This window comes from Pseudorasbora parva, chromosome 24 (assembly GCF_024679245.1).
Source record: "Pseudorasbora parva isolate DD20220531a chromosome 24, ASM2467924v1, whole genome shotgun sequence".
NCBI lineage: Eukaryota > Metazoa > Chordata > Actinopteri > Cypriniformes > Gobionidae > Pseudorasbora > Pseudorasbora parva.
The window spans coordinates 17,577,766-17,602,653 of NC_090195.1; the positions used below are offsets into that span (position 1 = coordinate 17,577,766).

Here is a 24,888-nt window from a genome sequence, read left to right on the forward strand (position 1 = left end):
AAAGTATATTATTTTTATATTTTGATGAATTTAATATATAGTACATTATGTATATTGTACACACAGCTCACTGTTGAATATATAACAAATAAGAAAACTGCCTCAATATAAGAAGTAACAGTTGTTAAAACAGTGAATTGTAAACTGTGGTGCTTTGATGACAGTATGCGCAGTGATTATATTTTTAGCCAGTAGATGGCACCATTGCCCACTATAGGGAAAATGCATGAGCATTTTGTACTTGACCACCAGCAATAGACAGTTGCATATAATCCAGTGTCTGTGTATTCCTGTTTTCATACCATATTACCTGTCTTTCTTTTAGCTGGATCACTATCCTCCTGTCACCTACACCCTGCCGGAAGCCTCAGACACTCAGTTCACTTTGGTCAAGTCACTCTTCCTGGGTAAAGTCTTTGGTAAGTTCTCTCTGTTCCTTTCCTCAGGCTTAGATTAGAGCAGTGGTTACCAACCACGTTCCTGAAGGCTCACCAACACTGCACATTTTGCATGTCTCCTTTGTCTGACACACCCACATAAGATTTTGGAGTCACTAATAATGAGCCGATGACTTGAATCAGGTGTGTTTGATTAAGGAGACATGCAAAATGTGCACTGTTGTTGGGCCTCCAGGAACGTGGTTTGGAACCACTGGATTCGAAAAAGAAGACTTGTGAGTTTGTTTGTGAAACAGCAGCATAGGTTTTAGTTTCCATAGTATACATTAAATATTTTACAATATTTCTATGTTTATCTTTGATCTGTTAAGCCTTATTGTTGCATTGAGAGAGAGAGAGAGAGAGAGAGAGAGAGAGAGAGAGAGAGAGAGAGAGAGAGAGAGAGAGAGAGAGAGAGAGAGAGAGAGAGAGATATGCTACAGACAGGCAGAATTTTTTTTTTTTTAATCTGTGTTGCCTTAGAGCATCCACTAGGTGGTGCTAATAGACAATTCTGTGGGAGTATAATTTTGGGGCATATACTGTTTGGCATAATATTAATAATGTATTGATAATGTTTATATGGTTTGTGATTATTCTTGTTCATGTAGAATTGCATTATACCAGTGCAAAAAAGGCATTACATTTTTTATCATAATCTGCTCAGTTGAACAAATGATTGCAAATTGCAGCTGTGCCAAAACTGATTTCAGAGAATTAGTAGGTTATAAGAAGAAATTATTCTAATGGAAAATGTGTGGCAATTCACATAGGTAGGATGTGAAGGAAATTATACCCCTGATTTTCAGTAAACTCTAGGGATACAGAAAATCAGGAATATAATTTCCCTCATGCCAGTCCACAGTGTCCTTGAATGCCCTCTAAAGATGTCAGTGGCTTTAAGACAATCACAGAAAGGTGTCTTACCCAGAGGCATGTAGCAGACATGCACTTTCTTCAATGAATACCAATGAGGCCCAACCAGACCCCATTATGGTCAATTCAGCTCTGCCTGCTGACACACCAAAAAGAGGAAAGTGACCTGCTGTTGTTACCAATAGTTCAGACTAGCAATTATACCCGCAACACAAACACCCAGAACCTTGTGCCATCATCCACCTGGTCTGCTGCATTTGTTCCCATTATTAATAATACAAAATAAAATAAAAAATATACTAATAATGGAGAATTAAAAAAAATGTTTCATCTCTCTGGTGGACTGTCCATCAAAAATCTTCTAATCTTCTTCCTGTCTTCAGACCCAAAATCTCCAGGTCATATCTTTTGTGTCTATCAGAGGATGCTGTCGTTCTGGTTCCAGAGTCTCTGGAGCCTGTGCATCAATTCATGCTGAAATCATGAGCTGTCTGCCCACTGCCCTACCGGCCTCATCAATGATTTATGGCGTGAGACCCCTTTCACATGAATAAGCCAGCTCTTTCAGCATGTCCTGCTTAAGGCAGTGTATGTGGTTGACCTGCTAACAGTTTGACACAGAATATTTACCTTATCGTATTCGGGAGGAACTGTTATGGTCCCGTAATGGCATTGACATGTAGCTAGTGCTGGGCAGTATGACCAAAAATGTATATCACAATATTTTTCAAAATGTTATCAGTTTCACGGTATATGATGGTATTTTTTCCCCCTATGCATGACCAGGTGCTGTTAACCACATTGTCTACTGATTGAGAGAGGACATACTGTTAAAATGCCTTATTTTACAGTCATGAGTGAATATTGTAGAAAAATTCCACACTAGAGTTAATACAGAGAAAAACGATGCTGTGGGAAGACAATTAATAAAACACAGACCTGGAATAAACTCATTACAGACATTGCAATATGACCACAGAGAGAAAAAAAGAGTTGAGTTGAGGGCACCTTAAAGGGTTAGTTCACCCCAAAATGAAATTGATGTCATTAATGACTCACCCTAATGTTGTTCCACACCCGTAAGACCTCCGTTCATCTTCACACACAGTTTATTAAAATTGATCAATTATCAAAATTCAAATCATAACAAAAATAAAAAAAAAAAGGTATACCGCCCAGCACTACATGTAGATGTGAGCTGTAGGCTACACAATCCTCCCAGAATTAGTCATTAAAAAAATCATACAAGGTTGAAATTTGTGTCCTAAATTTGATTATGTTTTTCCATTTTTGAATCCCCCATTGTGCTAGGCAAAGGAAGAGTCTGTGATGGTTCTTCATATCAGTGGCCAAAGCAATTTGTGATCTGTGCTGTGGTAGCAAAATGCTGTGTTATGCTATTTTAGTCCATATAGTGTAAATTTGTGTCTTTAGATCTGTCCCACCTTGTTTTCAACTGTTTGTTACTTATTATTGGACAGTGAAATCCATATTTAATTAGATTGCCTTTTAGTTGCCTGATTTAGTTGTCTAATAACCTTGCTTGTTGACAATCAGCAGAATTTGCGTCAGAAGTATATTGCAGAAAGCGTTTGCATCTGTACACTGTTGAACCCTGTACATGTGATACAGCCAGACTTATTCTAATGTATTCAAATAATGGTAGAAGATAGATAACATAATTATGGCAGCCTATTTTTTGGAACATCCTTCATGTCAGCAAATATGCAGCAAATAACTTTCCTATCGAATTGCATATTAAAGAGATTATTTTTAGATCATATTGAACGGCCATATCATACACCCGGTGCAATGTGACGCAAGTGTTTTTTGCTAGTTTGAGCATGTAGCAGATATCATATTCATGTCACGTTGTTTAAATAGTAAATGCACTCATGCTCATCTATTTGAAATGTTGGTCTGTAAACAAGGTGTGTTGCGTGTTCGGGCGCATTGTTGGCATGTTGCTATTTTGAGGCAATTGAAACTGACTGCGCCACTGACCAACAAAAACCTGGTCTAAAGTCAATGGTGCAGTAGTTTTTGTGTTCTGTAAAAGACGTGTTAGTAATATGCACCTATAGGCGTATTTCTAATGCTCCCTCTGCACGCACAATACACGTACACTCTGCTTATTACACGGACGCATAATAGCACAAAGATATTTTTAAATATTAAAGTTTTAATTTAAAAAAAAAAAATGGTATACTGTTGTCTGAGGTCAACTAATGATGTTTGTGTGTTTTTTACATTGAAAAACATCATAACTAATAAGTAATAGGCTATTTTCTACTCTGGTTTCGAGGCTGTCTTCTGAACGCTGGGTTTTAATCAGCATGCCCGCACTGGAGACTTAGTTCTTAGGGAATTAGTTCACATGAGGGAGGGGTTGTTTTGAAAGCGGCAACTGCAAAGATTCTTTCTACCACAGGGCTCGTAAACGTCTTTATCAAGCAAACACAATTATTTATTTCTCATCCACCCGCGCCGCGATTGATTGGACTATTATTTTTGTATTACATAGCCCGCACGTGCGTACTGCGCAGCCTCAGACTGAGCTTGATGATGTAGATGTAACGTGAACATCTTGTCTGACAGATTTAAGTCTTCGTATCAGAACAGGCTGCACAACTCCTGGTTCAAGCTCTTGTTCTCTCCAGACTGGATTATTGTAATGCTCTTCTGGCTGGGCTTCCAGCATGCACTATCAAACCCTTGCAGCTGATCCAGAATGCAGCGGCGAGAGTGGTCTTTAATGAGCCGAAGAGAGCGCATGTTACGCCTCTCTTCATCAAACTGCACTGGTTGCCAATGGCTGCTCGCATCAAATTCAAGGCACTAGTTATCGCCTACAAAACAACCTCTGGCTCGGCACCAATATACCTAAATTCACTTGCTCAGACTTACACACCCTCCAGAAGCTTGCGTTCTGCGAACGAGCGGCGCCTCGTGGTTCCATCCCAAAGAGGCATGAAATCGCTCTCACGGACATTTTCCTGGACCGTTCCTACCTGGTGGAATGACCTGCCGATCTCAATTCGTGCTGCCGAGTCTGTAGCCATTCTTAAAAAACATCTTAAGACACATCTTTTCCATTTGCACTTGACCAATACAGAATAGCACTTACTGATCACCACAGCAACGACCAAAAGCGTACACTCCGGGATCATATCTACGTCACTCATCCGGATTTGCGCCTTCAGCCGGGTATGTTACATAGTAATCATAACTATCAGAATCCAGTGTTCTGTATATTGCGTACGTGAGTTTTTGTTGTAGATGGCTATTGCTGCGCGTTTAGCTAGAATACAAAACCAACCCATTGGGCCACTGAATCTGCATTAACGACAACAGCTGGGGCAACAGCCTTAGTCCTAATGGGTTGTAGCTATCTTAGCTATCAAAATCCAGTGTTCGGCACTGTGCGGACGTGAGTTTTTGTTGTAGATGTCTGTCTTTTTAAAAAAAAAAAAAAAAAAAAAAAAAAAATTGTGTATTGTGCTAATTAATTGAGATTTCTTACAGCTCTTACAGGTTTTTGGCCTTGTCTGTTCCGTTGCTTCTATTACTCTCCCCTTTTTTGTAAGTCGCTTTGGATAAAAGCGTCTGCTAAATGATTAAATGTAAATGTAAATGTTCTAGTAGTTGTGGAAAGTGAAATCTGAATCTAGCTGTTTAAATTTTTCATTCTGTTGCTTTTGGCTCGCTATGTCAAAGTCAAAGTAAAATTTATTTCTATAGCACATTTACAGATGGCTGAGCCACACCAAAGTGCTTCACAATAAAGTGCTAAGTGCAATAAGCAAAGCAAGGCAAAGAAGAAAATAATAGTTATAATATATAAAACGAAAAGCGCAACAAGGCAATAAGTGCGGGAGTTAAAATAATGAAAATTATTTTCATTAGAAAAGTAGACATGGGTCACTATACTGGCCCTTAAAAAGAGACACTAATCAAATGCTAGAGAAAAAAGGTGAGTTTTCAAAAGAGACTTAAAAATCTATGGGCTTCTCCTCATGATTCTCCCTTGACTCAATCGGACTTTATGTCTCCACGTCTCTCAGACAGTAAAAGATTGCCTGCGACCATCTCCTCCTGTTTATCCGGTAATTTATCTACTGTGCAAAAGTGTCGCGTTGGTTATGACGCAATCGTTATATTTATGTATACTTATTTTTACAAAAACAGCTTCTACTAGGGCGATAGTGTAAGATACAAGGTAATGGAGCCATTTATATAGTCGTGTTTCTTTAGAAATAAACAATGGACAACTGGAGTCTTTAAACGACTCGGATGTAAAGTTATTCACTGTCAAAATTCTGTCAAAATGATGCTAAAATGAATGGGAGTCAATGTAATGCTTACAGCAGGTGATGTTAGCAATGGCCGCCCCTAGGGATGGTACGCTTTCTGGGGGATTACACCCTTGATTTTACTAACAAAAGTGGATTCAGGCACGCCCTAAGTGCCTTAGACCATGTCCTCAGATCGTTAAAATAGGGCCCTAAGAGTTTATAGGTGTTTCTGAGCAATGAGTACGTGGATGATCTGGCAACCTCAGTCTGTCTTGCCTACATGCTCAGAATAAAAATCAAGGCAGCATGGTATACAAAACAAGAACTCTTCATATGCAAGCTGGAAAAAATGAAAGTTAGTCTGTAAACTCCATGAGAGCTGTGACAGGAATTGGCTGTTGAGTTTGTTCAGTTGTTCAGGTACTGGTTGGTTTCTCTGTAGGCTGATGCAGGGAAACACTGCAGGGATTCGTGACTGTCACAGAATCCAGATATAAGTTCCTCTCAGAGCCTGTACAGCATTCATGAATCAAACTAATTGGACATTGAGCTGAGTGTGCTATCTGTGTCTCTGGATAGTAATTGTGTTTTAGGGAATCAGAGGACAGAAGGGGAAGCATACAGCGTTTGTGATTGTTTCTGCATTTGCCTTCAGGTACTGTATCATCAGGGTGATAGTACTGCTGTGCATAGTGTGACTTTTATTATTCAGATTTGTTATAATTTTGGGCTGACAATCATATTATTTGTTTATGATTTAATCTAATTTTGTGTAGTTAATGCTTTACTGTGATCAGAAGTGACATATAAGTTTTCAACATTGATAATAATGAGAAATGTTTCTTGAGCATGAAATCATCAGATTCGAATGTTTTCTGAAGATTCATGTGACACTGAAGACTAGATTAATGATGCTGAAAATACAGCTTTATCGTCATATGAATGAATTACATTTAAAATATTTTAAAATAGAAAACATAAACAAAATGGCCACAAAAAAAATTGTGGGTGATACATTACATGTTTTGTGTTTCGATTATAGATGTTGTATATACAATTTTATGAATATAGACACCTTTTTAACAGACATACTCTGCTTGTCAATCATTTTGTACAGTCATATTAAATGAATTCAGCATGTTTAATTAATCACATGCATAAATGCGCTAATTTTGACAAGCCCAATAATAATATAAATGCATTTAGGTCAGGCAGTGTGTCAGAGGAAATTTGCAGTATGCTGTACTTTGTTAATTTGAAATGAAGTTGGCAAAGATGCTGATGATACAGCAGTTTAAACTTTCGAGAAACCACATGCATTCTACGTCTCTCTCTCTCTCCATCCCTCCTCTCTTCTGGAGTCAGCCTATTAGTCTTATCAATGCCGGAGACTGATCTGATCAATACTGAATCTTGCTATATCAAAGTCCTCTGTAAGAGGATGATTTTGAGTAGAGGAACGATTTAAGTTTGCTTGCATTTTTATATAAAATATTATTTTGCTCAAACTATGTATTCACTTTTCTTTAATTGCATAACTCGTATAAGAAATCCAATCGATTTACATTGAACGGTGCTTGATCTATTGTCTATCCATATTTTCATCCATTCTTTCTGGCAGATAGTCAAGCATTCATTTTTATCCTCGCACTGTGACCGACACCCATCACGTCGTCACACACTTATTGCACACTAAATTATGTGAATTTGCTGTAATGACTGATAAGATAAAGCTAATGAAATGACTGTGTGCTTTATGGCCCCTGGAGAGAACAGTAGACGTTATACAGCATTTCATCACAGACTCCGCCTTTTGTTGAGCCGCATGGTGGTAACAATCGTATTAATCTTGTGCTGATAAAAAAGGTGCGGTTCACCAAGCCCACCATACTATCAGAATTCACCCTCCGTCCTGGTGTAATCCCACTGGCAGCTTTGTCCTGGATGGGTGTAGAGGTTTTTCATCTGAGGGTTCTGAGTGGGCAGCAGGGCTGATGCAGCTGCTCTTTGTTCTCTCGGGTGGTACTGCACCAGTGCTGCACTATAACACTGAAGAAGTGCTTCTCAAATAAGGGGGCTTGCACATTTCCAAAGACAGCACAAGATGGCTTAAAATTATTTAAAATAAAACAAAACAAGGTTTCAAATTAGCTAAAACAGCACCAAAAAAAATGTATTGGAAGCATTTTAAAAATTTAAAATTGGGATTTATAGAACTGGAAAAGTCAAGGATTTTTTTAAAAATACAATCTTGAGTAATTTAAATTTAGAATATCAATATATTTATATATACACTGATCATGCATAACATTATGACAGATGGCAGATGAAGTGAATAACCCTGATTATCTCTTCATCACGGCACCTGAGTGGGATATATTAGGCAGCAAGTGAAAAGTTAGTCAATATTTCTTAAATGAAAAATTAGCAAGCGTAAGGATTTGAATGAGGGTCAAATTTTGATGGCTAGATGACTGGGTTAGAGCATCTCCAAAACTGGAGCTCTTGTGGATGGACAGTGGGTGGGCAGTGGTCAGAATGTATGTGGGGAGCGAAGACTGGCCCGTGTGGTCTGATCAAACAGACGAGCTACTGTAGCTCAAATTGCTGAAGAAGTTAATGCTGGTTCTGATAGAAAGGTGTCAGAATACACAGTGCATCCCAGTTTGTTGTGTATGGGGCTGCATAGATGCTGACTGGTCAGGGTTCCCATGCCCTGTCCTTTACCAAAAGCATTAACAGCATTAACAGTGGTCAAGTGAGCATTAGAACTTGACCACGGAGCAATTGAAGAAGGTGACCTGGTCTGTTGAATCATGTTTTCTTTTACATTATGTGGATGGCTGGGTGCGTCGCTTACCTGGGGAACACATGGCACCAGGATGCACTATGGGAAGAAGGGGAGAAGGGGAGAAGTCAAGCCGGTGGAGGCAGTGTGATGCTTTGGGAAATGTTCTGCTGGGAAACATTGGGTGCTGCTATCCATGTGGATGTTACTTTGACACATACCACCTACCTAAGCATTGTTCCAGACCACTTACACTCTTTTATGAAAAACGCTATTCCCTGGTGGCTGTGGCCTCTTTCATCAGGATAATGTGCCCTGCCACAAAGCAAAAATTATTCAGAAATGGTCTGAGGAACACACAAGTTTAAGGTATTGACTTGGCCTGCAAATTCCCCGGATCTCAATCCAATCGAGCATCTGTGGGATGTGCTGAACAAACAAGTCTGATACATGGAGGCCCCACCTCGCAACTTGCAAGACTTAAAGGATATGCTGCTAACATATTGGTGCCAGATACCACAGCACACAGTCAGGGGTCTAGTAGAGACCATGCCTCAACGGGTCAGGGCAGTTTTGGCAGCAAAAAGGGCACCAACACAATATTGGGAATTGTTATGTCTGATCGGTGTATATCCAGAATGGTTTACACACCCCTTGCAGAGACTGTGAACATGTGTGAACACCCACACTTCCTTAAATTCGGACCTGCGAGCCCAACTTTGTTCGTAGGATAATATAGTCATTTCCGAAGCAGCACAGACAAATAAGAAAGAAAAGGTTTTGTTGGAGGAAAGCAATAAGAGGAAACGAAAAAGTGATGGGATTAAAGGCAGGACGAGGATCAACATTGGACCAGCGTTTGCTCGTTGGCGTGAGCTGAAGGAGGCGTGCCCGACCGATGCTGTCATGCTTGTTATGGTGATTACCTACCACTCAAACATTGAATTGAAGTATCATATAGATTCTGTAAAACGGTAACCAATAGACTACTATAATGACGCTGGCTTGTAAACGTGAGCATCGTGATTATTTGGCGTTTGAAAAAAATAAAACCCATGAAATTATATTCATATGACATGCTGAAACATATGCCACTGACTGTACCTGGGATGAAGACATTTCACACGCGCCGCCAGAAGAACACCTGCATGTGAACTCCTCCTGCAGTGTTCAGGGTAACTGTTAGTGCTGCACCAACCCACGGGGACGCTTTAATGAAGTTATTTGGCCCGCCCCGCACCACTGTATATATTTTTACAACCCGCCCCGCACCCACAACCATTAAATAGACATACGGGGTCCGCGGGTTATGAGACGACTCGCGCATCACTAGTTCAGGGCTATCAGGGCTGTCATGTCAACCAATGCACACGCGATGGCATCCCCTGTTGTAGAAGGACAGAGCTTACGACAGTAGTTGAGGACATTATTTTTTCCCAACTGTAGGGGGACCCCGAGAGCAAAAGTTGCCAAGTGCTGCTTTAACTGGATGATCCATGCCTGTTTTTATTTTTGTTTTGTGATGGTTGTTCATGAGTCTCTTGTTTGTCATGAGTAGTTAAATTTTCCCCTGCATCTTTTGCATATTTGAACCCTCTCCAGCCTGTCCTTCTTAAAGTTTTTCTCATTTTGTAAAAAAAAAAATCCAGAAGCAACATAAGATACTTAAAAGTTTCCTGGAAGACTGGATTATTGAATTCAATATTTTAAAAAAAATTGATTTTTATATATATATATACAGTATGAAATTATTCTCTATTGAACTCAAAAGTGTTCTATTGGGGCCCAATTATATTGATATCATCAACAATTGTTTGAGACATGCGAGTCCTTATGCGTCAAAATATTAGGTTCCTTTTATTTATACAGATATGGCTCACCAAAGTTAGATTCAACAAGAATGATTCAGAGAGAAAGAAAGAAGACCATTTTTAGAGGGAATGTAGGACGCCTTTGAAGTATATTCCACAGTTTTGACAGGCTCCCTCTGCAGGATAATGATTAAAAAAATGAAGACGGAAAGATAAACTCCACAAAGAGAAAACGATTCAAATATGATGCATTTCATTTGGCAGGTTTGCATCTTACGCATCACATCCGCTCTTAATGTCTAACACCCCGCGAAGGAGATAAATTACCTACTTGCTATATTATTAGCTATTATACATAGATGAGAGAAATCCTGCTTGTTAAAACCCCAGAAAAATCACTAAAGCTCAATGGTATCTGAAACAATTGCCTTGTGTTAAATGACTTTGCAATGATTCAGCAGGTTTATGCTGGTTGTTTTCAAAGCGTTCAGTGTGTGAGCAGTGAGAGGTAGAATCTGGCTTATTTTTCTCAAAAAATCCTTTTGTTCACCATCACTGAAGGTTATGTGCTTTCATCCCTGGCTGTCTCCTCCAACAGAATGATCTGTCATTTCATGATGTTTTTCTCATGGCAGTTTTCTAGTGCCTTCTGTGCAAATCTGCAGGCACCTTAAAGAGATGCAAATGTTTTAGAAGGTTTGGTCTCTAGCGGTTTATTTATTGTTTTAGTGCATTGCTGATTATTTTTAACCTTGCAATTCAACTGAATTTCTTTAAGCCTCTTCAGAAGGAAGTCGTTTTTCCTGAAGAGGGTACATTTCTTTCACAAGATGCACTTTGTGATTTAACCATGTCCGAATTGCAAAATGCAAATTACATTTTCATCTTAATAATTCATGTGGCTGCATTAACAAGAACAAAAGATTCACATTTCTGCCTTTAAAGTGTGAACTAGATTGTAAATCCTGCAAGTCCCTTGAGTCTGTTTTGACACAGTCATTAAGTACCAATTATGAAAAGCCCCCTCAAACTCTGACGATTTAAGACACGAGTAATGTAAAGATTTATAGCCGGCTAAACCCTCGAGGGATTGATTTACATCAGAAAAGAGCACAACAGATTTAATTCAGATGACTGATAGTCTCAAATTGTTCCCTGAGGACTAAACACTATTCACTCATTCTCTTCCATGTGTTTACTGTATGTGTCCATGCTCAGAGTGTGTAGTATGCAGACAATTATTACAACAGGCAGTAATTTAGACTTCTTCGGTTTAAAAATAAATAAATATGCATTTAGAGTAGGACTCTTGCAATGGAAATCTATCAGCCCAATAGGACAAAAGGTTTAATATTAAGTGCCCCTATTATGCTATTTTAAAGATTCCTAATTTAGTTTTGCATTTCTCCTACAATGGGTTTACATGCATTCAAGGTCAAAAAATACATTGCATATCACCTCATTCTTCAGGTTCTAAGGCCCTGTCCCAAATAGCACACTTTCTATGCACTTTCAGTCTTGTGGAATTACAGTGGCTGCCGCGTCTGCATTTCCGTAAAGTCCAAGAGACCTCGTGGACCATGAATATTTGTCATTTTAGTTTTCATAAGGGTGCTGGCGAATGCTCCCATTGCGGTTGATATGCGCCTTTATGAGCCCGCACTGAAGAGAGTTCCACAGCAGACTTCTTCCTGTCAGTCAAAGTGGCGTTGTGTCACAAAAGTACAGACTCAAAACAACTGGAAACAACTGCCTATTACCATATCTGAATTTCAGTTCCAGAGGCTTCCTCAGCTCTTGATATACAGTGATACGAACAATGGTGTCAGTTTTTCCATATCATTTCCAGTCCTCATCCTTTTGAAGTGCATGCAAAGTGGATTCAGAGTCCTAAAAACACAGTCTTCTCGACATGCCGACAACATGAACCAAACTTTTCCAGTTTCAGTTACAACTAGTGTTTGAGCGTGGGTCATAGTAGACGTTGTTCGTGTGCAGCCATTGAAGTTCATAGGCTGGCATTATGCAATTTTGTCACATTGTTATAGGTGTGTAACAGGAAGTGAGACTGGAATTACTGACAACTCATTTCTGATGATTCAGCCCTTTATATATTTTTTTCTTTTAGGAGACAATAACTTTTTGTCATGCACTTTGAGCTTTAAAAATTTGCAGACATTACAAACAGCTACATTACACACAGAATAAAAGATCATTTGCGAAATAGCATAATAGGGGCACTTTAAAATAATTGTATTAAAACATATAATGCACTTAAAAATGCATATTATTTAAATATAAATAATATGTTGAGAATATTTAAAAGTATGTTGTGACAGAGGCAACAGAGGAACTGTTTACATCCACTAAGTTTTCCCACAGAAAAGTCTTATAGCAAAATAGTAATTTGAGTAGAAAGCATGATGTCATCTCAGTGTAATGAAAACAAAATCATCCTACATTACACTGAACAGACTTGCTTGGCATCTTGGTGTAGACCGCCTGGTCTCCATCAGAGCCTTGTTGAACAGATTGATGATGTCATTGGCTATTCTGTGAACATTACTGGGCGCAGTCATCGTCCAGCGTGGCTGCATCACAGTGGAGGTTGGCTCCAGATCCAGTCGGGGGTTGGAATCCAGTTTCCAGGTGTTGTTGAAGCAGGATATCAATGAGTGTGGAACAGGAGAGAAGCTGCAGTCTGTGATCACCCAGCCCCAGCTGCAGACGTATTTACACACACACACAGGCAGGCAGGGCATCCGCAACGTGGAAAGAAACACACATTGACAGAGAAGAAGGCTGGCAGATTGGAAGAAGTGAGAAATACCTGATAGCAAACGCTGATCTGGCAGGTAATGGGTTTTTTTTTGTATTGCAGCATTGATGGCTCTGAATGAGGAGGTGGACTGTGTTAGTTTTGCTGGGTGAAGGATGCCATACGTGTGTGTGTGTGTGTGTGTGTGTGTGTGTGTGTGTGTGTGTGTGTGTGTGTGTGTGTGTGTGTGTGTGTGTGTGTGTGTGTGTGTGTGTGTGTGTGTGTGTGTGTGTGTTATATGTGTTTACATCTTCCAGTGATCACTCACAGTAGTCTTTCATGTATTTCTGTACCTAATATTGTAATAGTTTATTATGTGATTGTTTGGTTAATGATTTTCTGGGCAGATTCTCTGAATTGCTGTTATGTGTGTGTGGTGCAGGTATAGTGTAAGGTGGTGTTTCCTGATGGGAAAAAAAGTAGAAGCACAGAGGGGTGAATTCACAAAATGTGTCATTTTTGTGCATTTCAGCACCAAAGCCTGCATCTTATCCATGCAATCCAGTTATAAAAGGGTACTGTACTATATATATATATATATATATATATATATATATATATATATATATATATATATATATATATATATATATATATATATATATATAATGCACAACTGTTTTCAACTGCTGCCCAAACAAGTCTATTTTTATTAACCCTACGTTAATTTTCCCTGGTTTTGCATTTTTAATAGCCAGTTTAGGTACTTGGGTTGCAGTGGGTGGAATGATGCTGTACAGTCCCAGTAAAGTACGCCAGATTACAGTAGTCGTCTGCATACTAGGGAGAATTGCTTTGTGCTAATTGTTGTGGGGACTTCTGCATTATTGCTTGATTTGCATAATTCCTTTAGTGAATATAGCTGTGTGTTTCCTGAGGAACATGCCTTTGCTGTTTCATGTATTTCAGAGGTTGCTCTCTGATCTGTTGTCACGTGACGGCCGACAGGTGTTGTTCTGTCCAAATCTGTTAGCACATGGTGCATCATGCAGCAAGATCTGAAGACTGGACCCTCCCATTCACATGATCACTTTTTCTTTAGGTCCAGCACCTCCCTCTCTCTCACGGTGCTGCTACATCAGCTTCCATTTGTTACCATGGCAACCCTTTCATCCCACCCTTTTCTCTCCATCTTTCAACCCATCCATCAAAAGGCAGTCTTCAATCCCTCGTTTGCACCCTCTTTCCCTGTCTCTCCCCCGCAATAATGGCCCCTACCAGGAGAGCAGTGTTTACTTTAATGCCTCATAAATAATTCATCATGTTTCTCAGCAGCTCATAGACAAAAGCGCCGTTCAAATAATTTTATGGCTATTCAAATAACAATTTTACTCCCACTGCATAATTCTACATATCACTTCTCACCATTACAATGGTGTTTTAAAGTGATGTACTGTATTGTCTTGACTGCGATAATGAATGTGGATTGTGGAATACAGTACCAGTTGCTTCTGTTGAGCTTTACAATATGATCAAGTATTTATATAAAGCCTATCTCTTGTCTGTTTTCTACACTGAACTGGGTTATAAGGTGTGGGTGCCTTGCAGCATCGGTTGGTTATATATTATAAACATATAAACAAAAAATGTGGCGAGCAGTGTCTTGACTTTTTTTACTGGGTGGTTAGCTACTCTGTTGATTACTCTTATGACACATGGCAACAAAGCTAAAACTACTCTTAATATGTTGGACTTTTTATTGAATGTAGCCTACATTAAGCTGTTGAGAGATGCCATCATCTACATTTGTGATGTTTGAGTTGAGGGGTAAGTGTGACGCACAAAAGGGACATTTGCTAAATATATGCTGTATTTTTGTAATTCCGCTAGGTGCCACTAGTGTGGCAGAAACTGCAAACTTCACCTTTAAGCGGTACAGCACATCAGCTCATGACACACAAAAGACTTAAAGGGTTACTTCAGCGATTAGCATATGGCTTTGTATCAGTAGAAACCCTGGAGAATATTCAAATTATTGTGCTTTCCCCCCTCATATCTCCCTGAGACGAGAGATTTATGCATTTTATTTCTGGAAAAATTCCTCCTATGATGCAAAATGACGATTTTTGCATCATAGGAGGAATGCTTGCCCAAAGGCTAAAGACTACAGCCAGCAGAGGGAGCCATTTCCGCATGTTTTGAATCTGCGCATGGGGGATGGGCGATTACACTCAGCTGGCAGGGAGAGCTCAGCTTGCAGACAGGATCATTTAAACGGAGCTATGGTGAGCAATGTAAGTCTTTTAACTTCTCAAATTCATTTCTATGAAAGTTAAGCTTGCAAAGGCATGAACTGAAACGCGTGCCAGACTGAACTGGCGTTGTGAATGTATGCCGCGAATGTAGTCGCGATTACCTCAGCTCTCATCACTCCTGCAGTTAGTGCTCAGGGCTGTGACACTCGCGCGGTGACTCACTCATTATATTGAACAGACACGTTCAGTTTTTAATTATAGTGTCTTCTCTAACTCAGTCACAGTAATGAAGTTGGTGGCGTTGGGAATGGCCTCACAGGGCAGCAAAGCATTCTGGGAATTGTAGTCTTTCATCCCCATGGGACAAAAATACATTTTCTGTCTTTTCTCAGTCTAGAAGGCACCAAATTAAAAAATAATTTCACATTTCTACTGCATTGATGACCCAGTTTAAATACAGATTCATCTTCCCAGCGCTGAAGTACCCCTTTAAAGTCCTCATGAAATCAAAATGGACCTTTTTTTACTTTGTTAGCACATATCACAGGTCTTAGGGTGAACTATTAATCTGTGCAAGTTAATACACAGAAAAAATTGTTATAGGAGAGGAGCGCTGAAGTCAAACCCTGCCCTCTATTCAATATTCCGTTTCACTTGGAAATATGTCACAGAACTGAAAAAAACTCACTTTCTACTTCCATTTCACTGAGACTTTAAGAGCGAAATTTAAGATCGAAATTTGAGATATTAAATAAAGTTGTCATTTTAAATGGATGACATAAATGTATGCCGTATGAACAAAAATATGTTATCTTTAAAAACAAGTTGAAATAATGCAATGATAAAGGGGTCATCAGATCCAAAATTCACTTTTAAATGGTGTTTGCATATAAATGTGTCTTCGCGGTGTGTGGACACAACAACCCTACAATGATAAAAATCCATGCACTTCTTTTTTTTATCCTCAAAAAGCCTAAACACTCTTAAATTGGCGGATTTGAAGACGATTATCGTAGTTTGGCAAATAAATAACAAGACAGTTACATGCGTATTACCATAAGGTTATCATGTAAGCTTTATGATACACATCAAACAATGGATTTCATTGTGTTAATACTAATCAGCGAGTCCACAAATGGGTATACAGAGCATTTGCTGCATATATGGACCGTACACCCTTGAAATATATATATTCATTGAATATTTTAAATAATTTTTTTAGATGTGGTTGCCTTTGTTTCCCAGCCATATCTTATTGTTCATCATGGCACAGAAACACACTTAATGCCGTTGCTTTAGTACAGAGCTGGGTGGGGGGAGACACTGACACTAGCAGGTCACACCTTCATATCAGACAGAGATCTTGACCTTCAATCTAATTAGCCTGAATCTTATTTCTCTGCACTACACTAAAGCACAGTGTGCCCTCTAAAATCAACACGAAACAACCAGCTGTAATCGGCTGCTTTTATTTGTCGTTCACAGGAAGATAAACAACAGTATTTGAGTGTTTAAGCTGGTCATGATGCAATTTTAATCTAAATTGTTTGTTTGTTCTCGTAATGGGAAGTAAAGTTTGTGGCGTTGACAAACAAAGAATCTGCAGTGCTTCCTCCCTCTTAATGTCGGCTGGAGAAAAGCAGAACTGTGGCTTATTCAAGCCATCTGCTTACAGTATAAAACAATTCATCAATAGGGTTGAAATCCTGTAATGATAGTCCGGTTTGCACAAAACAAGGGGTAATGTAAGTGCAAACACTGCAGCATGTCCCTAATAATCAGAGCATCATGAAGAGCGAGGGGGAAACCTCAAGAGCTTTCCACCTGAATTTGCAGCAGCAACAATCAGTCAATTCTCATAAATATTCCAGCCACGTTTCACGCCTCTGAGGAGCCAATATACAGCGGAGCGTGTTATTTCATACAACAAACATGAACATGAATAGTCAAAGGTTTTGTGTTTTCTGCAGTAACTGTGTTCTTTTAAATCACAGAAAAAAATGTGCACAGTAGATTTTTGGATCTGAATGTGACCAGAATGATAATTGTTTAATTTGCCATGCTTAGATGTTTTTTGTTTTGTTTTGTTTTTTCATACAAGTGATAAAATTACTCTCTTATTCATATTCTGTAAATTTTAAGCAAAGGCTTTAAAAAAATATAATGATATAATTCGAATCAGAGATGTAGCGTCTCTACAGCTCTGGTGTTTATTGCCCCAATCACTTTACATTGGAAAACAGATCGTTGAAACTCAAGCGGATCATATTTTAGTATTCACAGGTGTCAAGCAGAAAATGAACAAATGTTCAGTCTGGCTTGTGCCTGCAAGAATCTAAAATTGAGACTAGTATTCACAAGGATGTTATTACATTTCCTTGTTTTCTTGTATGGGCTGTATGAGGAGGCTATTTCTTTTTGCTTCATATATATATATATATATATATATATATATATATATATATATACTCATCTTCACCTAAAGGATAATTAGGAACACTTTACTAATACTGTGTTTGACCACCTTGGAAAGCTGTTGATGGAGATTTGTGGGATGCACATCCAGGGCACAAAGCTCCTGTTCCTCCACATCCCAAAGATGCTTTATTGGGTTGAGATCTGGTGACTGTGGGGGCCATTTTAGTACAGTGAACTCATTGTCTTGTTCAAGAAACCAATTTGAAATGATTCAAGTTTTGTGACATGGTGCATTATCATCAGAGGATGATGGGTACATGGTGGTCATAAAGGGATGGACATATAGATATATATATTAATTTCTTTGTTTTTAAATCTTATTGACCCAAAGTTTTGAATGGTAGTGTATATTGTATAATTTATATATCTATAAAATGAAATTATATATATATATAATTTCTATAGGTGACAATCTGAACATTTACTGAACATTTATTACATAAATATAACTCCATATGCTTAAACCAAATTTACTCCAAATTACACTTGTGCATCTTTTTTTTGGTGGAAATCAATCTCAGAAATGTAAGTGTTTTTTAAAGTCGGCATGAAACAGAGGCTGCAATAGTATTTTATTCCCTATGTGATGTATATACAAATTAAACAGTTTCTAAAATTAGAGAAATGTAGGGCATGGGTGTGATTTTGTCTTTCAGAAATGAATTGGATCGTAGGAAGTTGCTAATTATATGGACAAATATCTGAACGGCAGTTTGCAATCAGTTGCAGAGAATCTTTAGTCCTGCCCTCCGCCGAGACACTCATGAAGAGAAGAGATGTTGCTTCGACGGGGAAGGGAGGTTAATATGTTTGATTAAAGGTTACAATGTTTTTTTTAATTATGTGCACAGATAAATCATTTATATATTTATATAAATTCTGTATTTAAAAAATAATTCATGGCAACTTTAAAAGGAATGCTCACTATAACTATATGGCGCATCTTAAACCACATTCTTTTGATATGCATAACACTGTACCAGCTGTATAAACTGTTTATTGTCATTCTCTGAATCAAAAAATAGCATGATGTCTTGATGCTCAACACAGAAAAGCTTGCTTTGTTTTTTTGTGCGTTTTCTTTTTATGAAGAGAGTGTGTACTTTACCTCTGGCTGTGGTGAGAGAATGCTGAATTTAGCTGCTTTGAAGAGGTTTAGTCTGTAATGTGCTGCAGTTAGACTCACTCTTTTGTCTGTGTTTGGTGCAGGGTGTTCCAGCCTCTGCTGCACTTTGAAAGTACAAGGATATCTCAGTATGCCTGAAGATTAAAAAAAGGGGGGGAGAATAGAGTAGAACTATAATAAAGTGTATTATGAAAATTGACTTTTAATCTTATATAGGGGTTACTCGTAAAGATTGGTTTTGACTATTGAGCAGCAATCAAGCTTTAAAGGTTTAATTCACTCACTTTTCTCACTTCTCATGCCATGATTGCAAACCTGTGTGATTTTTCTTTCTTCTTTGGAGCATAAATGAATACATTTTGGTCGCTCTTGTTAAAAAGGGCACCAAGTGCAATTAAAATGAAAGTGCTGCCTCTTTCAGCAGGATAATGCGTCCTGCCACAAAGCAAAAATGGTTCAGGAATGGTTTGAGGAGCACAACAACAAGTTTGAGGTGTTGACTTGGCCTCCAAATCTCAATCCAATCGAGCATCTGTGGGATTTTTTAATTATTTTTTTTTTAAATTTTTTTTTTTTTTTATTTGTTTTATGTGTAGCACTTTGGGATTCTTTTTAACTATGAAAAGGGCTTTACAAATAAAATATATTATTATTATTATTATTATGTGCTGAACAAACAACTCCGAGGCCCCAGCTCGCATTATTTTGCTGCCAGAAACCACAGCACACCTTCAGGAGTCTAGTGGAGTACATGCCTCCGACGGTTCAGGACTGTTTTGGCAACAAAAGGTGGACCAACACAATATTATGATATTATGTCATAATGTTATGCCTGCCCTTACGAAAGGAAAATATATTTACCAATTTATTTTCTTGAAATATATTTTAATATATGGTATATATATATATATATATATATATATATATATATATATATATATATATATATATATATATATAATATAATAATATATTATATATTCATGCAATATATTGCAAAATATACAAATGATTGCCGCTTTCAATATATTGCAATATATTGGAAAATATAAATATTAAATCCCATATATGTGAATATATTGCATGATATTTTCAAATATATTGCAATATATTTTTGTTTTGTAAGGGTGGTCAGTGTATATTACAACTCATATGATGTATGAGAAACCAACCTGTAACATGGAAGAGGCCAGGAAGGCAGGCAGAGGTAAGGAACTAAACGCAGTCATATTTAATAATAATAATAATAATAGATTTTATTTATAATGCACTTTTCATTCCGAAGAATCTCGAAGTGCAACAAAGGGAACAAATAACAACAACAACAACAACAACAACAACAAATGAATAACAAGTAAAAATATAGAATAATTCAAAAAATCAACCAACACAGACAACTGAATAGAAACAGAGCTGATGGTGAACAGAAACAGAGCTGATGGTGAACAGAAACAGAGCTGATGGTGAACAGAAACAGAGCTGATGGTGAACAGAAACAGAGCTGATGGTGAACAGAAACAGAGCTGATGGTGAACAGAAACAGAGCTGATGGTGAACAGAAACAGAGCTGATGGTGAACAGAAACAGAGCTGATGGTGGACAGAAACAGAGCTGATGGTGAACAGAAAACAGAGCTGATGGTGAACAGAAAACAGAGCTGATGATGAACAGAAACAGAGTTGATGATGGACAGAAACAGAGCTGATGATGAACAGAAACAGAGCTGATGATGAACAGAAACAGAGCTGATGATGAACAGAAACAGAGCTGATGATGAACAGAAACAGAGTTGATGATGGACAGAAACAGAGCTGATGATGAACAGAAACAGAGTTGATGATGGACAGAAACAGAGCTGATGGTGAACAGAAACAGAGCTGATGATGGACAGAAACAGAGCTGATGATGAACAGAAACAGAGCTGATGGTGAACAGAAACAGAGCTGATGGTGAACAGAAACAGAGCTGATGGTGAACAGAAACCAGAGCTGATGGTGAACAGAAACAGAGCTGATGATGAACAGAAACAGAGTTGATGATGGACAGAAACAGAGCTGATGGTGAACAGAAACAGAGCTGATGATGGACAGAAACAGAGCTGATGATGAACAGAAACAGAGTTGATGATGGACAGAAACAGAGCTGATGGTGAACAGAAACAGAGCTGATGATGGACAGAAACAGAGCTGATGATGAACAGAAACAGAGCTGATGGTGAACAGAAACAGAGCTGATGGTGAACAGAAACAGAGCTGATGGTGAACAGAAAACAGAGCTGATGGTGAACAGAAACAGAGCTGATGATGAACAGAAACAGAGTTGATGATGGACAGAAACAGAGCTGATGGTGAACAGAAACAGAGCTGATGATGGACAGAAACAGAGCTGATGATGAACAGAAACAGAGCTGATGGTGAACAGAAACAGAGCTGATGGTGAACAGAAACAGAGCTGATGGTGAACAGAAACAGAGCTGATGGTGAACAGAAACAGAGCTGATGGTGGACAGAGAGCTGATGGTGAACAGAAAACAGAGCTGATGGTGAACAGAAACAGAGCTGATGGTGAACAGAAACAGAGCTGATGATGAACAGAAAACAGAGCTGATGGTGAACAGAAACAGAGCTGATGATGAACAGAAACAGAGCTGATGATGAACAGAAAACAGAGCTGATGGTGAACAGAAACAGAGCTGATGGTGAACAGAAACAGAGCTGATGGTGAACAGAAACAGAGCTGATGATGAACAGAAACAGAGCTGATGATGAACAGAAACAGAGCTGATGGTGAACAGAAACAGAGCTGATGGTGAACAGAAACAGAGCTGATGGTGAACAGAAACAGAGCTGATGGTGAACAGAAACAGAGCTGATGATGAACAGAAACAGAGCTGATGATGAACAGAAACAGAGCTGATGATGGACAGAAACAGAGCTGATGATGAACAGAAACAGAGCTGATGATGAACAGAAACAGAGCTGATGATGAACAGAAACAGAGCTGATGGTGAACAGAAACAGAGCTGATGGTGAACAGAAACAGAGCTGATGGTGAACAGAAACAGAGCTGATGGTGAACAGAAACAGAGCTGATGATGAACAGAAACAGAGCTGATGATGGACAGAAACAGAGCTGATGATGGACATAAACAGAGCTGATGATGAACAGAAACAGAGCTGATGATGAACAGAAACAGAGCTGATGGTGAATAGAAACAGAGCTGATGATGAACAGAAACAGAGCTGATGATGAACAGAAACAGAGCTGATGGTGAACAGAAACAGAGCTGATGATGAACAGAAACAGAGCTGATGATGGACAGAAACAGAGCTGATGATGAACAGAAACAGAGCTGATGATGAACAGAAACAGAGCTGATGATGAACAGAAACAGAGCTGATGATGAACAGAAACAGAGCTGATGGTGAATAGAAACAGAGCTGATGATGAACAGAAACAGAGCTGATGATGAACAGAAACAGAGCTGATGGTGGAAGTCTCTGTAAGCTCCAGTACACTGTGAGGCTCTATTACATATTCAGTGTCCTGATGACGTCGTCGAGGCATGACAGCTGAAGACCAGATGATGGGTCTTCATGACGATTCAGATGATTGGGATCGCCGCAGCACCACGCAGAAGGCAAACAAAGTTTATCGGACACTTCTGTGGACACAGAAGTCAAGCCATTCCATGCCAGCAATGCGGAACAGCAGCGCAGCCGAGACTCAGCAACCGAGAAGCGGAACATCCCAACATCACGCCGGACGCTGATGACGCTGGCCCGAGGGAGACCACCGAGACCACCAGTGAGCAGCCGACACCCAGAAGAGAGAGCAGTCGCAGCAAGCAACATGAAATGTCCTTTAAACCAGAACCAACCGCTAGAGGTCTTCACGGGGCACCCGAGACCCGTGGACCCGGGATCCGACCCGGGACCCGTACGGGTTCGGGTCTATTTTTTAAATGGTCATCCGGGTCCGGGTCGGGTCCTAATCTATTACTTCGGTTCCCGGGTCTGTTAATGTTGTAGCCTATGTAATACGTCAATCGGACTCGGAGAACACCTGGCCGTGAGAGTCAGCGCGGCTTGTGTGTTTTGTGTAACTTACAAATTGCTAAATTAGAATAAGAAAAGTGTGAGCCGGGAAATGAGGTTTAGAAATACACAGCAACAACAACACAAGCGCTCTCTCTCTCTCTCTCTCTCTCTCTCTCTCTCTCTCTCTCTCTCTCTCTCTCTCTCTCTCTCTCTCTCTCTCTCTCTCTCTCTCGCGCGCGCGCGCTCTCTCAGTCGTTTAGAAAGCGGGCAGATTTAATGCATGCGCGCGGTAATAATGTACTCAAGAATATATTTCAAATCAGCAACAAGACCTCAGGTGAACTGTCACATAAATGTTTTCTGTGATGCTCAAATTGCGTAAAAAATGGCTCATATTTCAGGTTGCTCCAGCTGACACGCGAGTGCAGTCTCAAGCGCGTGTCATGTTTCTATGGCAACCCGAGCTTCCGCAGTGACTGTAATGACTTTAAAAATAATATGAATGAACTGTCTTGTTTAATCTTAAAGTTCTGCTAGTCAGACTTGGCTCAGAGAGATTATGGCAAATAAATAACGCAAGCGGCCATGGCACTAAACGAGCAATAGTTATTAGTTCAAAAGGGCAAACAGTCAAAGTTATTATGCGAATTAACTCATAAATCCGTCACTGTGGAATAAAATTGACTTTTACAGCTGAAATGAGTGAATTAAGCATGCTTGGAACAATTAATGAGGAATATTGTAATACATCACAATCAAGGTACAAGGAAGGGAAACAACGGCTATATATCGTTAGGTAGGCTGACTGAGACAAAGTTATTTTTCGCAGCTTGTTCATTAACTTGTTAACAGCAGTATATTGTGTAATATGAGACAATCGGGTCCAGTCGCGTCTGTCTTCCCGGCGGGTTCGGTTCCAACTATCAAATAATAGACGGGTCCATGTCGGTTCCGGGTAATATATTTTTGGCATTTTTCGGATCTGCACGGGTCCGGGTCCAGTTTTTGAAATAATAGACGGGTGCGTGTCGGATCTGTGTTGAACATTGCGGGTCTCTTCGGGTTCGGGTGCGAATTTTTGGACCCGTGAATGTTGTACCCTTAAAAAGGGGAAAAGTAACGGGAGAAGGTTTAGAAAACACACATGACGCAGCTCTCGCCTTCACTCGTCTGTATTGAATACTTTTGAAAAGTGTATACAATAAAATATACATTTCAGCATTCAACATCAACCACAAACACATTTTTAATGCTTTCTAAATTATCTTTTTAACTTAATTACCATATACATTGTTAATTGTTTTAAACAGTTATCAAAATACATTTTAATACTCCTTTTTTAAATGACTTCTCAAGTGACAAAAATATTAACTGTGCTTTTAACAGCATTCAGCATCTCAGCATCACATGAATTCACCCTTGTAGTGATAACACATACAAAATAACTTTACAGCATAAATATGTGTACTTGTATTTAGTAATAACCAGCTTAAACACATATGACACAGTAAACACTCATATATGCCGAGATGGAGCCACGAGGTCTCCAAATGCTAGCATAAAGTTACACATATTTGCAGTTAGCACGAAACTCTTTAAACAATGCAAAAATGCATATTTTACCCATATAAAACCATAATACCATAACGAAATGTATTATAAACATATGTTACTATCTACATTGCTTTGTGATTGGTAAATACCTTAAAAAGGGGAAAAGTAACGGGAGAAGGTTTAGAAAACACACATGACGCAGCTCTCGCCTTCACTCGTCTGTATTGAATGAGGAAGAGAAGCGCGCGCATGCAATCCCCCTACAGAAGCCCTGAGGCATTACCAATAGATCGACGAATAATCAACCAGTAGAAAGGATCAGCATTATCTACAATCTCAATATTACTCGTCTATATATATTTTTAACAGTGACAACCTTAAAACGTATTCTATTATAATCATTAATTTAACAGACTATAGTAAACTGATTGTAACTTAGATGAATTAGGAACACTTGTCACATACTCCCC

The 24,888-nt window shown here is 39.0% G+C and overlaps 1 protein-coding gene across 2 annotated transcripts in view; it reads left to right on the forward strand.

The window, feature by feature from the left end:
* The window catches only part of cntnap2a (contactin associated protein 2a), a 506,672-nt gene that overhangs the window by 463,759 nt on the left and 18,025 nt on the right, over nt 1–24,888 (forward strand). For both annotated transcript variants that reach the window (XM_067435516.1, XM_067435517.1), the window contains exon 21: nt 326–419. In XM_067435516.1, coding sequence (XP_067291617.1) covers nt 326–419 — 94 coding nt within the window. The remainder of the gene's footprint in view (nt 1–325; nt 420–24,888) is intronic.